At 40.3% G+C, this 15196-nt stretch overlaps 1 protein-coding gene across 12 annotated transcripts in view; it reads right to left on the reverse strand.

The window, feature by feature from the left end:
- The window catches only part of MCTP1 (multiple C2 and transmembrane domain containing 1), a 273863-nt gene that overhangs the window by 103582 nt on the left and 155085 nt on the right, over nt 1–15196 (reverse strand). For all 12 annotated transcript variants that reach the window (XR_014787670.1, XR_014787671.1, XR_014787672.1 and 9 more), the window contains one exon: nt 5494–5596. Coding sequence is in view for 9 of the 12 variants with exons in the window: in XM_084833774.1 (XP_084689900.1) it covers nt 5494–5596 (103 nt within the window). In the remaining 3 variants the exon portion in view is untranslated. The remainder of the gene's footprint in view (nt 1–5493; nt 5597–15196) is intronic.

Below are 15196 nucleotides of genomic sequence, written 5' to 3' on the forward strand. Positions count from 1 at the left end.
CCCTATGAGGAGAAGCCGGGCCTCCCCTGGGGAATTAGCCTTCCCCCTCCACTCTTCCCCTCCAGCATGGCCACTAGGATGAGATCGGAAGTTTTCAGCTTCCATTTTAGATTAACTGCAGTTTAAAGTGTCATACGCACCCAAAACTGTGGCTAACCTTAACCATGGTTAGATGAAACTAGCCGGCTTCATAAACTATAAATCAGTCGGATGACCCACTAAATTGCTGTTAATCTAAAATGGAAGCAAAAAATGATCAATGGACTGGAGTAACTCCCCTATGAGGAAAGGTTACAAGAGCTGGGATTATTTAGCTTGGAAAAACGGTAAGGGGAGACATGAAAGAGCTGTACAAAATTATGCATTGTTTGGAGAATGTGGATAGGGAGACTTTTCCCCCTCTCTCATAATACTAGAACCTGGGGTCATCCCATGAAGCTGATTGGTGAGAGATTCAGGACAGATAAAAGGAAGGACTTCTTTAAACAGTGTATAGTTAAACTACGGAATTCGCTACCACAAGACGTAGTGATGGCTACCAATTTGGATGGCTGTGAAATTTTCCTGGTTAGACAAATTCCTGGAGGAGAAGCTATCAATGGCTACTACTCTTGATGGCTATATGCCACCTCCAGTATCAGAGGCAGTATGCCTATGTACACCAATTGCTGGGGAATGTGGGTGGGAGCGTGCTGTTGCACTCATGTCCTGCTTGTGGGTTTCCATGGGCAGATGGTTGGCCACTGTGTGAACAGAATGATGGACTAGATGGACCCTTCATTTGATCCAGCATGACCCTTCTTATGTTCTGAACTCCTCCTTGTGGCCTGTATCAGAAGAGGAGGGGAGAGTGGGGAGCATGAACCTGCAGCTTGCTGCAGCTCATTCTCATACTTCAGCATTAGGTCCGAATAGGCCCATGGGCAATACTGTGCTTGTCAACATTTAGGAACTACTAATATTTAGTTCTGAACAATAATTCAAACTGTTTTTTGAAATTGCTCCTAGTAATTACATTCTCTTATCCAATATGTACATATGTACAGGAATGACACAATCTCAGATATGCAGATGATACCACTTCGATGGCTGAAAGCGAGGAGGAGCTGAGGAACCTTATGACAAAGGTGAAAGAAGAAAGTACAAAAGCTGGGTTGCAGTTTGTCAGGGTGGACACTGAGCCCATAGAACCTCAGACCAGTTCTGATTCTGAGGAGGAACAGCCGTCCGTGGGAGAGGAGCGCGCTCTTCCCTCCCAGGTCCTGCAGCTGGCAGAGATTCCTCCTACCGGCATTCCAGATATAGATAGCAGTCCTGGGAGTGAAAGAGCATGGGAGGAGGACTGGCTGGATGCTCGACGCAGACGCAGAGAGCGACGAGCTATGGAGGGTGAGGAAAGGAGGCGTAGTGCCTGTTTGGCGCGCAAGCAACGGTCGCGTCCAGAGGACCCAAGGGAAAAGGGGAGGGACTCTCCCTAGCCCATAAGTTCAGGGTCTGCAAGTGATTCTCGTTCAAACGGGGACCAACTGTTTCCAACTCGGGGCATAGATTACTCTGCTGTTCATAGCTTAGTCGCTGGTGATAGAGTTATTAAGTGGTAAAAGGAATAAAGCCTTGAAAAGAATCCTTTGTCGTGTCTGGAGTTGGCTACTGGAGTAGACTGAAAGAGGCCAGCTAGGGCCTCCTGACACAGTTAAACCTCAAAAAAACCAAGATTATGGCAACCAGCTTGATTGATAACTGGCAAATAGAGGGAGAAAATGTGGAGGCAGTGACAGACTTTGTCTTTCTAGGCACAAAGATTACTGCAGACGCTGAATGCAGCCAGGAAGACGTTTACTTCTTGGGAGGAGAGCAATGACAAATCTTGATAAAATAGTTAAGAGCAGAGACATCACACTGACAACAAAGATCCGCATAGTTAAAGCAATGGTATTCCCCGTAGTAACCTATGGCTGTGAGAGCTGGACCATAAGGAAGGCTGAGTGAAGGAAGATAGATGCTTTTGAACTGTGGTGCTGGAGGAAAATTCTGAGAGTGCCTTGGACTGCAAGAAGATCAAACCAGTCCATACTCCAGGAAATAAAGCCAGACTGCTCACTTGAGGGAATGATATTAAAGGCAAAACTGAAGTACTTTGGCCACATCATGAGAAGACAGAATACCCTGGAGAAGATGCTGATGCTAGGGAAAGTGGAAGGCAAAAGGAAGAGGGGCCGACCAAGGGCAAGGTGGATGGATGATATTCTGGAGGTGACGGACTCAACCTTGGGGGAGCTGGGGGTGGTGACGGTCGACAGGAAGCTCTGGCGTGGGCTGGTCCATGAAGTCACGAAGAGTCGGAAGTGACTGACCGAATAAACAACAACAACAACAGGAATGAGACATAGTATAATCAACTAAAGTGTAATCAAATAAATAAGGAAAAACACAGGTGGGGGGTTTGCTAAGAGTGTTTCAAGGGTGTTTATTTTTTTTGCTAAGGCAAAGATGAAAAATAAGAATTGGAGCAGCCAATGCATCTGTATATACTTCAGAATACACTGCTTTTAAGATGGTTCTCAGAATTATTGAAATAATATATAGTGCAATACTGGGTCTTGATTGATGGCTCTCAGGCTAGCAATTATGGATGCATTAGCAATAAACAAGTTAACAATAAATGTAACATGTTTTGCAGACACACAAAACAACACTGAGATGGATCCAGATATCAAACAGTGGAAGAGGGTGGGCAGAATCTAACTCTCCCACTCCTCCTCTTCCATACAGCCCTGCAAAAATGCTCCCTTGAGTGCTTGGGGACACCCTACTCTACTCACAGAAGATGCCTCCGTCCAATTCCCATGATCTCTTGCTGCCCCTGTGCTACAGTCCACTCCACCCAGCATGGCCCTGACCCTAGAGGGAGCATTTTTGAGGGGCTCTGTGGGTTGGTGGGGAGAGAAGAGGGCAGGAAAATCCACTTCAGCTCACCCATTTCCACAGGCAGATATCTGAATCAAAACTATTAAGTGGAGGCAAATAAGGAGCACATTTGCTAGCCAAAGAGAAAGAACTTTGGCTTTTTATAGATCTTATCACTTAGATAATAAGTACTGACTTGTGTGTGTTGCTTCAATCACCTTTTGTGTTATTGGCTTTACAAAATAAAGCTACTAGAAACATTTAATGGATTCTGAAGTAGCAAAGAAACCTGAAGCAGCTTTGGTTTCTTTGGAACTGGGGGTAGCCAATGAAAACTGCAACAAATGAAGCCTCTTTCTTTAATTCTTAAAAAGATTAAATGTGTCAAAATATCATTGCCACTGAGAAACTAGCAAGTACTGCCCTAATTCTGTACAGTTGTCCCAAAAGAGTCTGTCTGAGCAGAGCCTTTAATCCGATAAATCATCTTCAATCCAACAGACGTCTGAGATCAAAACATTACAAAGCCAAGGAAGGAATGTAATTAAGAAAAAATAAGATCATCCAGAAGAACATGCATGTTTTACATTCTTCCCTGTACTTAATGCTCATTCATTATCAAGGATCCCCAAACCTTTTGGGTCAGTGGGCACATTTGGAATTTTGAAAGAGTGTTGTGAACACTCTCACAAAATGGCTGCCATGGTAGGCATGATGGGTCACAAAACACTAATTACTCTGAAGGCAAGCTGGTGAGATTAAACTTGCCCAAGAACCTAAGTACAAAGCAGGGATGGGGTGTGAGTTACAAAACACAAAACTACTCCTTAGAACTCAAATAAACATGACACGCAAAAGTTTTTAAAAATCTGTAATTTAAAACATCTTAAGAAATAAAATTAAAATCAGGAGGTATGGGGAGCCTAGCGGGCGCCAAAAAAAGTGTCTGCGGGCACACTAGAGCCCACAGGCACCATGATGGAGACCCCTGCATTAAGTGAATTAAAATAACATTGCTTAAAGAATTGTGTGCCGACAATCTCCTGTTCAGTGGACCATGTAGCACAACTCTGTCACCAGACTGGAATTTATTTGCTGTAACACTGAGCTTTGGTTCTCGCCTATCACCATCATCCCAGGACTTCATTCCTAACAGATCAGTGACCCAGCACGGTATAAATTGAAACTAATGATTCTCTACCTATTAAAATATTAGAGCTTACATGTTGTACACACCAAAGCCCAAAATTATTCTCCTCAGTTATGCATCAAAAAGTTGAGGAATATGTTTTTAATTAAAAAAAAACAACGAAGTGTCTTGTGGCACTTCAAAGACAGATGATTGTGGCATAAGGTTTTATGAGCCACAGCCCACCTCATCAGATGCATGAAGTGTTATCTACAGCTGGTGTGTTAATGTAATGTAATGTAATGTAATATATGATTCATGCACATAAGCACATATGTATGAAACAAAAGAAAAAGTAAACAGAGGGCCCAAATGGCCATGAAATGCAAGAAATAATGATAGTTCTTTGCAACACTTAGATAAGCAGTGTGCCCATTCACAACAGCAGAAATAGGTGATATTACAATCATCCTGGCTTTGCCATGTGTCACCTTTCTTGAAATCTAGCTTTTAAAGTATTAAATAAGCAAACAGAAATAAGAAAAATCTACAAAAACAGCTCCTGCCTCACCTTTCTAAGTCCGCACCCCTTACTTTATTCCTTCTAAGTTCCTGTTTACCTTAAGAATCATAGAATCATAGAATAGTAGGGTTGGAAGGGGCCTACAAGACCATTGACTCCAACCCACTGCTCAGTGCAGGAATCCTTCATGGATCCTTCCCTTTTCAGAGGATTAATTTCAATGTTGCAAAGGATCTAATAGGTCTGAGTTATGGATGGGTCCACATATACTTGGGAATCCCTTCAAATGCATGACGGGTTTATTGAGAGAGAACATCAGTACCATTCTGAGTCTGATAGTAGTGCATTTCCTTACCTATATGTAAAGATAAAATCATGTACATCCAGGCATATTAGATATATATTTATGGGAAAGGTCCACAGCTCAATAGTACTGCACATGCTTTGCATGCAGAAGTTCCAAAGCTCAATCCCTGGTATCTCCAGATGGAAAAGAAACCCTACTGAAACCCTGGAGTGCTGCAGCCACTCAGTACAGACAATACTGAACTTGTTGTACCAATGGACTGACTTGATAAATGGCAGCTTCCTATGTTCCCTATGCCATCTTCCTCACCATCACCTCAGTAGCAGCAGGAGTGATAGGAACATAGCTAAGGTTGCCAGATTAAAAACAAGTATTGGAACCAACATTAGAAAATCTAGTAGCTGCAAACACCATGCTACACTACCAGTAAAGTATATTGATGTTTGGAATATCACCATTCGGACAACCATATAAAAAAGACAAAAATGTCTACCTTATACTATTGTTGTTCCACTGAACTACATTGATCTGATTAGCAAACCAGAGCAACTGATCTCTATCCTGATAGCTTTAAAAGGACTAGCCAGACTTACAAGTAAAGTAAGAAAGCCACACATTAGGACTTACAAGGTGAAGATTTTGTTCCATTCAGGATTAAGGTTCTTGTATACTGTGTGGGTCAACAGTCTATCATTGCTCAACTCAACTACACAAAAGGGATCACTTTTACCTGAGAAGAGACAATTTAAAAAACATTCATGAATACTTGGTAACTAAAAATTACCATTGCATTCTATATAACTTGAATTTACAGTATAAAAATAAAATAATCTGACATGTTTATTCACTAATTTTGCAATGCAGCAAGTGTACAGCATTTTTACAGTCTCAAGTGCAGATCAAGTAATTATTTTATGGCTAGAAGATTTAGCAGGCAACTATGAATCCATATATTTAGGGGGCTATGATTGACACTGCACCCAACAAAAACTCACATAGTACACAATTCAGATAGTAAAGTTTGGTTTTAGTTTGGGGGCAATTAAATGCAAATGTGCTAGAGAAAATAGATAATCATTTAGTCATATTTAAAACTTCTCTTGGAAGTTACCAATTTTCATCATCTATGTTGGCTGTAATTTTTTGCTGCAATCCTAGCAGCATTTAGATTAACTCCTGCTAGGGAGTAAACCTCACTCTGCAGGATTTTCTTCTGAATAAACATGCTTGGGATCACACTGCAAGAGAACCTATGATAGCTAACTGCACCTACGGGCATCCATATTTCAATCAACAAATTACACACAACATACATGCACAGTGTTTACATCTTAGAGAGTGTGTTTTTATCAAGCAAACCCACCACATTCAAAATACACTGCAAAACAACCAGTGCCCACATACGCTAAGACAATTTTACCAATGAAACATGACGGCATCAATTAACAGGGTGGGGGGAGTGGCAAACCTGTGCAACTGATTTAATATCGACGGTAAAATGGTTGAAAGAGCCCAATATGGATCTTCTTGCAACCTAGCACACTAGGCAATTGTATTTTACAATAATTTCAATACTTTTGTAATGTAATGTCATGTATTACATGAACCCGTAGATTCAGCAGTTCAAAGGGGCCACATTAATGATATTGGTAAGGCATGTAATTTGTTTCATACCCTAAACAAATGACAATTAAATCAATATTTAGTCAAAGCTGTCCATGTGCCCCATCTTCCAAACTGAAATATTGATTCAGAGACCATCACAGGTTAATGCACATGTTATTAACTTTAATGGCAAAGCATAACTGTTTTAAACATACTGAATTGTAGTTACAGTGGATATTTGCATTTTGAAAAAGTTACATATCATTTAGCACTAACATGATGAATTCATTTACGATCTCTACTGACATACAGTGTCTAAAGGATAGTTTCATGCAGGGATTCAGAGGTGATCACTTCATTTGAATCGAGTGTGAATGGTGATATAACCCTTCTACATCACAAGACACAATTACTTCACAACTTAGATGATTCTTTACTATATTAGCTGTTTACCCTCCCACTAACATTCTGCATAATTTCCTGCTAAACATAAGTGAACAGTCCCCCGTCCCCCACTCCCACACACACATCTGGGATGTATTTGTGTGTCTGTGTTAAAACACAGGACTTATTCTTAATCTGCATGCGACAATAACTTGAGTCTCTTTTTCACTACTACTACTTTCAATGAAATTAAAGCATGCTTCATTTTTATCCACAAGCTGTGCTACCCAGCTTTAATATAATTAACTGGAATTTTGCCATTGAATTGAGTGGAATGTAAATATTTTCAATGGGCTTAAACCAACGTTGTGTGAGTGGGAGTCTGGTAGTTTACCTTTCCCTCCCTGCCTGCATGCCCCCCCCCCTCCCCAATCTGCTCTGGAGGATTCCCCAGCCTTCTGGCGCATATTTGGGGGATGCATGGAAGGCTGCAACGAGGAGGGATAATTAGATCCACTAGTGGTATCTGTTCTACTGGCAGAAGGACGTGTTTTATTTTCCCATAAGCTAATTAAAACCATTGGATCTTGACCTATATCAAGACCTCCCCACACTTTCAATATAATTTGAAAACAAAAAAAATAACATTTTACTTTATAAAATATATGAGAGGTATCAAAAACGTTTCAACCATATGTCCAGTGTAGCTTTGGCGTTTTAAATCTGTATTTTAAATCTCTGCATTGCTGCTAGGTTTTATTCTGGTTGTATTGTTATATTGTGGTTTTAATGCTTTCATAGTTTATATTGTTTTATCCTGAGCTTTTTGGTTTTAATTTTTGTGTACCACCCAGAGAGCTTCATCTATTGGGAGTATAGTAATGAAGTATAGTAATTAATGCAATGAATATGAACTTGAGCACGCTCCGGGAGAGAGCGCAGGACAGGAAGGCCTGGCGTGCTATGGTCCATGGGGTCACGAAGAGTCGGACACGACTGAACGACTGAACAACAACAACAATAGTAATGAAATAAATAAATAAATAAAATGTATCAAACACATATTGGACATTCCTAAACCATTGCTAGTATTTTTACAAAGCACAAAATCATTACAAGTTACAGTGTTACTTTACTTTTAAAAGAAGATAACAAACTGCCTCACTATCAAGTTAGTACATATGGAGATCTTCCATATGTTCTAATTACTTCTAGGACAAGGAATCTCATTTAGCTTTCATCTTACCTATGATTCATATATTCATTCCATCCTGTCATTGACCTAGCCTCCAAACCCTCATCCTCAGAGGATCTTGATCCCTTGTCCTCAGAAGAAGAGGCTCCAGAGTTAATAGGAGAAGACTCAACCACAGAAAGATATTATGAGGCTTCTACCTCCCCAGGACCAGCTCTTCAGAAAGACCCCAGGGGTCAGCTCCCCTATATCCAGAGGAAGTTGCATTACCATCCTCAGACTCTGACATCTCAGGCTATGAGGACATTAGCATGCCACAGCCAATCCCACATTGTCACAGCCTTAGACTGATAAAACAGGCCAAATGCATTTCAGAGACAAAGCCTCAGTCAGTATGGAGGTGGGCCCAATTAGCCTAAAGGCTCATAGAGTCTTATTGAAGATTCTGTCTTGCTCTGCTGCTTGTTGGAGCAGCATACAGACAAGCTATGTTCTATTCCTGTTCCTGAAACCTAACCTTGCTGAAAAAACCCCAATCCATAGGTGAACCCTGCAGGCCTCACCAGTGCCTAAATGATACTAAGCCATCACTACAGCAGAGGCAGAACAGAACACAAGTTAGCCTTTTGTGTTAAGGAAGAGGAAGACTGGGAAAAATAAGATCCCCCCTTTCATAAGTGAAAGCGTTCTCCATTTGCACAAGAGGCCTTAGGATCCAAGCCAGTATTTAAAATGTTTGTTCCTCACATCTTTTTGTTCATTCTCTTAATATTATTCAGAATTCTTTGTTCATGTCTGATCAAATACTTCTGAAAATGCTGTCTGCATTGCATAATACATATGAAGCTGCATTGCACTAACTTAGACCCATCTTCTACCTAGACCAGTATTGAAAACTCTTGCCTGGTAGTAGATCTTCAAGGTCTGAGGCAGAGGTCTTCTCCAGCCCTAGTACTCAAGATCCTTTACCTGGATCTGAACCTGGGGCCTGCTGTAAGCAAAGAATACCTCTGAATCAAGATAGCTGCATTCAAAATGCCTCTGAGAAAATATGACAAGATTCATTTTCCTGATGTTACTCAGTGTGCTACTTGTTTCACTGTAGCATTTAAAATTTCATTGATGTATAATTATTGCTTTTAATTTGTATTGTAAACTGCCCTGAGGATTTATTCTATACATAGAAAGCCATTTATTTCATAAACGAACGAATGAATGAATGAATAAATGTACATGTTCTGCCAATGAGCTATCCATAGAACATTAATATCTTTTTCTATAAAGAAAATGTTCCCATACTAGTCCTCTTTCCATCATCCTATTTCCAATTTGATGATTAGGTTTCCAGTTCCATAAAACCATACCTTTTTGCTAACAATGACATGTAACTTTGCCAATTCGCTCCTTTTTCATGGTCTGCATACTAAAAACATCTCCTAGAATTACTGTAAGTGCTGTTATTACCAGAGGCAACTTACAGCCACCATGATTTGCCACACCTTTTTTAAAAAAACAACAACAGCCATTAGGATCAAGTATACTTGCACTACAATTTTTCCATGGATCATCCTTATCCTTAAGTCCAAAGGTGATCTCGTAATGCAAATAATGTTTCTATTGTATAAGTAGCTTTCAGCAACTATTGCTCCAATCAGAAGGTAACAGGTGAATGAACATTATTTTAACATACATCTAATCACAGCAATTCCATTATGAATACTTATGGCTTTACTGAAGATTCAACAAAAAACACTGGCCTTCATTTTTATTTGGTTGGACAACATACTAAGTTCCAAATATAATCGTATCAATTTAGCTTCCTAAAGATGCATAGGGCAGGAAACTACTGCTACTGCAGAATAATTTTGACAGCAGATCTAGGCATGATCAAATCAGTAATGCACAAAGCTTATCACTACATAAAGGCTAAAATGCAACAAGAACAAGCCAAATACACAAGTTTTCCTGTCATGTGAAAATGATGAGTCAGTTACAAGCCTCAAAGCAATTCTGGATTTGCACAAAATCACTCACACATCTCTCATTATGCGAATCTGTATATTTTTTGAAAATGGTCTGGATGTAGAAAGCTAGTTATTGAAAGTAAAAAATGACCCCATAAACATATGAACACACATATAGAAACTACACCTAACAGCTTTCTTTTGAATCTCCCAGAATTGACCTTTAAAAAAAAGTATTCGATTTGTTTTACGAAGACATTTCCTCAATGGAAACTACACACTGCTGGAACAAAGCTTTATGAATCCTCAGATATGGCACATCTCAGCAGTCACCATAAAGCCCTTTTCAGGGGTGGCTTTGCAGTTGTGATTCCCTTCATAGGAACGTCTTCTAAGTCCTCTCTTTACCTGTATTAAACAGACCATGAAAACATGTTTATTTTGCAAGGCTTTTATGATTGACTTTTTTTGAGTTCTTTTACATAGTTTTTAATGTTTGTGTGTTTCTAAGTTTTATATGATAATTGTTTTAATTGTGCCTTATTCTTGCATTAATGTTTTACTTATGTAAGCTGCTTTGGAAAACTTTCATTTTTAAAGGTGGAATAAAAAACACTAAAATGACTAAGTGTTGTATCATTGTGTCCTTCCGCTTCTGGAAGGCTCTTTGCCCCAGTGGAGGCTTTTGTGAATGAAAGAGGCAGGAAGGCAATTTTTACAAATTTCCTTTTTCCCATGCAGCCCCCTATGCCAGCTACAATGCTGTTCCAAAGGGTTTGCAAACCCTCTGGAGCAGATTTGGGGGCAGGGGGGCTGCAGGAAAAAAGGGCAGTTAGCCAAAATTGCTTTCAGCAAAAATTACCTCCACCGGATCGAATAGCCTTCTATGAGTGGAGGGATACAATTGGATACAACCCTAAAATTTGTTAACTGCATATAATTAAGGAATTATAAATGAATTATATATGAATGCAAAGACATAATTATATGGAAAGGTTATGTATAAGTGACATGGCCGTAGTTCTCTTTATAGTTTCCTCTGCTTCAGCAATCAGAGCTTACTAGGTAAGTCACTGTTCAATTTCAAACTGGCTGCCTTATTATTTATATTGCAGCATCAATGTTCATGATTGCTTTACAAAGTAGGAAAGGATAGGTTTCTTCCCCAAGAGGCTTACAATCTAAAATTTATCAGAGGGGAAACAGCAGAAGGGGAGTGATATGAAGGCAGGAAAGAGTAGGCATTTATTTCCACTCTATATATAAATTTTGGCTGCAATCCTAAGCACATTTACTGGGAAGCAAGTCCAATTGCACTTAAGGGATTTAGTTCCAAGTAGACACTGACAGATTTCGCTGTTCGGGTTAGTTACAGTAAGATATGAAAACTAGGAGACTGAACAAAGGCTTCATGTAAAAAGTGAGTTAGGCTGGAAGCCTATACCCTCTTACCTGTGAGTAAGCCCCACTGAACTCAATGGAACTGACTTCCAAGTAGACACTTCTGGTAATGCACTGTTAGTGTTGTTTCCATGGGGATCTTGACAGGAAGAGGAAATGTGACTAAGACTTGAGAGGCTGCAGAGTGACTTGTGGCAGCTAGGCTTGTTTTAAAGTGTGAAAAATGGGGGCAGGGGGAGCGAGAATAAAAAATATTGTCTTAGCTCTAAATGGAGGAGATATCCAGACAAGAAATTCAGACAAAGACCTTCATGTTCAAGGTCAAAAACAGTGAGGTCTAGGGGAAGCACAGTGCAACAGGGCACTCACTATCTGTTCTGGTTCATCTCAAGCAAGGCAGCAGTTATGTCAGTACCATGGATAGCACACTACAGGAGGTGCTGGCTGGAGTATTTACCCATAAGGAACTGTTGTCTCAGCAAAGGACAGCAGTCAACAGAGGACTGCGGTTCCCAGCAAAGGTTCTAAGTGTCTCTGCAGTCTCATGCTCCTGCGTAGCAGAGGAACAGAAGTTGCAAGGGAGTCATCCTCAGAGTCAGAAGTCGACAGGAGAGTCAGTTTCTCAGGCTGGGAAGACATAGAAGGGGGAGCCAAGCGCTCCCCATGAAGTGGGGTGATCTGTGACCTATCTGAATCTGAGTCCTCCTTGGGGACCCAGATGAAGAGCACCTTCTTTAGCCCATGGTTACAGCATTGTTTTTCCTGTTTGTCCAACTTGCTTCCCTCCCTCTGAAAGCCTGAGGGATGGGGGACGTTCCAGTGTTTCTTTCAGTACAACTTCTACCTGTAACAGTGATTCCAAATCATTGATGTATTGTGAATTCATCCATTCTGAGAAGCAATCCATTTGCTAATACAATTAATTTATTGTAATATTTTAAAAACTAAACAGAAATTTTGAATACAATGCAAAGCTGATTTTGTTACTCAAAATCACTCAAAACATTAAACGTAACAGGTTGGATCCACAGTAAGTTAGTCGCACTTAGGCCTAATTGAAATCAGTGTGAAAATTTAGTCATGACTAAATTAAGTCCTATTGATTTCAGTGGGAACAAAGTGCAGCTTATGTAGGATGTAATCCTATACATACTTCCCTGAGAGTAAGTCTGACTGAACTCAATGGGCTTCTGAATAGACATGCTTATGATTGCAATATTAGCTTATCCAACCCATTGTTTGCATTATTGTAGAAATTCACTTTCTCAACATGGAATCAATAATTCTGATTGATCATTTATACAAATATACCAAGTCTCCTGCTTCTTTAGGTATCATAAATGCCAAGGAGATACCTTCTTTCAACATACATACAGCTCTGCAGTCCTTTGGAAACAGTTACAGCCATGCTGGATCAGACCAAGGTCTATCTAGTCCAACATTCTGTTCACACAGTGGCCAACCACCTGTCAACAGGTGACTCACAGGCAAGACATGAGTGCAACAGCACCCTCCTGCCCATGTTCCCCTGTAACTGGCATACTGCCTCTGATACTGGAGGTAGCATATAGCCATCAGGACTAGTAGCCATTGACAGGCTTCTCCCCCAGGAATTTGTCTAACCCCCTTTTAAAGCCACCCAAATTGGTAGCCATCACCACATCTTGTGGTAGCGAATTCTGTAGTTTAACTATGCACTGTGTGACGGCCCTTCCTTTTACCTGTCCTGAAACTCTCACCAGTCAGCTTCATGGGATGACCCTAGGTTCTAGTATTATGAGGGAGAAAAATGTCTCCCTAATCACATTCTCTACGTCATGCATAGTTTTGTATACTCCTATCATGTCTTCCTTTACTTGCCTTTTTTCCAAGCTAAACAATCACAGCTATTTTAACATTCCATCATAGTGGAATTGCTCCAGCCCCTTGATCATTTCAGTTGCCCTTTTCTGCACCTTTTCCAGCTCTACAATATCTTTTTTTAAGGTGCGGTGACCAGAACTGTACACAATATTCAAAGTGTGGTTGCATCATAGGTTTGTATAACAGCTGTATACTGGCAGTTTTATTCTCATTTCCTTTCTTAATTATGCCTAACGTGGAGTTGGCCTTTTTTACAGCGGGCCGCACGCTGGGTTGACATTTTCATTGCACTGTCCACCACAACCCCAAGATCTCTTTCTTGGTTGCTCACCACTAGCTCAGATCCCATCAGATTATACTTGTTTTGCCAGAATGTGCATCACTTTACATTTGCTTACATTGAACCGCATTTGCCATTTAGATGTCCATTCTCCCTTTGGTGCTCCTCACAATCTCTTTTTGTTTTAACCACCTTAAATGATTGGGTGTAATCAGCAAACTTGGCAACTTCACTGCTCACTTCTAATTCCAGATCATTTACAAACAAGTTGAAAAGCATTGGTCCCAATACAGACCCCTATGGGACCCCATTATTTACATCCCTTCATTGGGAGAATTTACCATTTATTCCTACTCTCTGCTTTCTGTTCTTTAACCAGTTACTGATCCATAAGAGGACCTCTCCTCTTAATCTATGATTTCTATGTTTGCTGAGGAGTCTTTGGTGAGGGACTTTGTCAAAAGCTTTTTGGAAGTCCAAGTAAACAATGTCTACTGAATCACCCCTGTCTACATGTCTACTGACATTCTCAAAGAACTCGAAAAGGTTAGTGAGATGGGACTTACCTTTGATGAAGCCATGTTTATTCTTTTTCAGCAGGGCTTGCCCTTCTATATGCTTACTAATTTTATCTTTAATAATGCTTTTAACCAATTTACTCAGAACAGGTGTTAAGCTAACCGGCCTGTAATTTCCAGGATCCCCCCAGATCACTTTTTTAAAAATGGTGTTACGCTGGCCATCTTCCAGTCCTCTGGTAGAGGCTGACACGTTGATATTTTGGTTAGAAGATCAGGATTTTCATATTTGAGTTCTTTAAGAACTCTAGGATGGATACCAACTGAGCTCAGTGATTTATTAACTTTCAATTTTTCAATAACATTCAGAACTTTATCTTCTGTCTCTACTATTTGCCTCAGCTCCTCAGACTCCCTTCCTGAAAACATCAGTTCAGGCACAGGTATCTGTCATATATCTTCTGCAGTGAAGACAGATAAGAAGAATTCATTCAGCCTCTCTGCAATCTCCTTGTCCTCCTTTAGTATTCCTTTACCTCCATTGTCATCCAATGGTCCAACTGCCTCCCTAAACTGGTTTCCTGCTTCTGATATATTTAAAAAATTATTTATGGTTGACATTGATGTTGTTAGCAATATGCTCTTCAAAAATTTTTTTGCATCTCTTATAGTCTGCTTGCATTGCCTTTGTGAAGCTTGTGCTCCCTTTTGTTTTCCTCATTTGGGCAGGACTTCCATTTTCTGAAGGAAGCCTTCTTTTCTCTGGCTTCCCCAGTTCCCTGACACTGCTCATTAACCATGCCAGTGACTTTCTGGATTTGGTGCTACTTTTCCTAATTTGTGGTACGCATTTTAGCTGAGCTTCTATTATTGTGGTGTTGAGTAACCGCCAAACATTTTGAAGGGATTGACCCCCTTGACTCCCTCTTTCACCAGTTCCCTCATTTTAGGGAAGTTTCCTTTTTTGAAGTCAAATTTGACTGTGTTGGACCTCCTTGGCAGTTTTCTGCTTAATTATATATTAAATCTGATAGCACTGTGATCACTGTTCCCAACTGGTTCAACAACATTTACATCTCGTACAGGTCCTGGGCAACACCACTTGGGATTAAATCCAGGG

This window comes from Heloderma suspectum, chromosome 2, assembly GCF_057233095.1.
Source record: "Heloderma suspectum isolate Gila_16-S chromosome 2, 16-S_ref, whole genome shotgun sequence".
NCBI classification, from domain to species: domain Eukaryota; kingdom Metazoa; phylum Chordata; class Lepidosauria; order Squamata; family Helodermatidae; genus Heloderma; species Heloderma suspectum.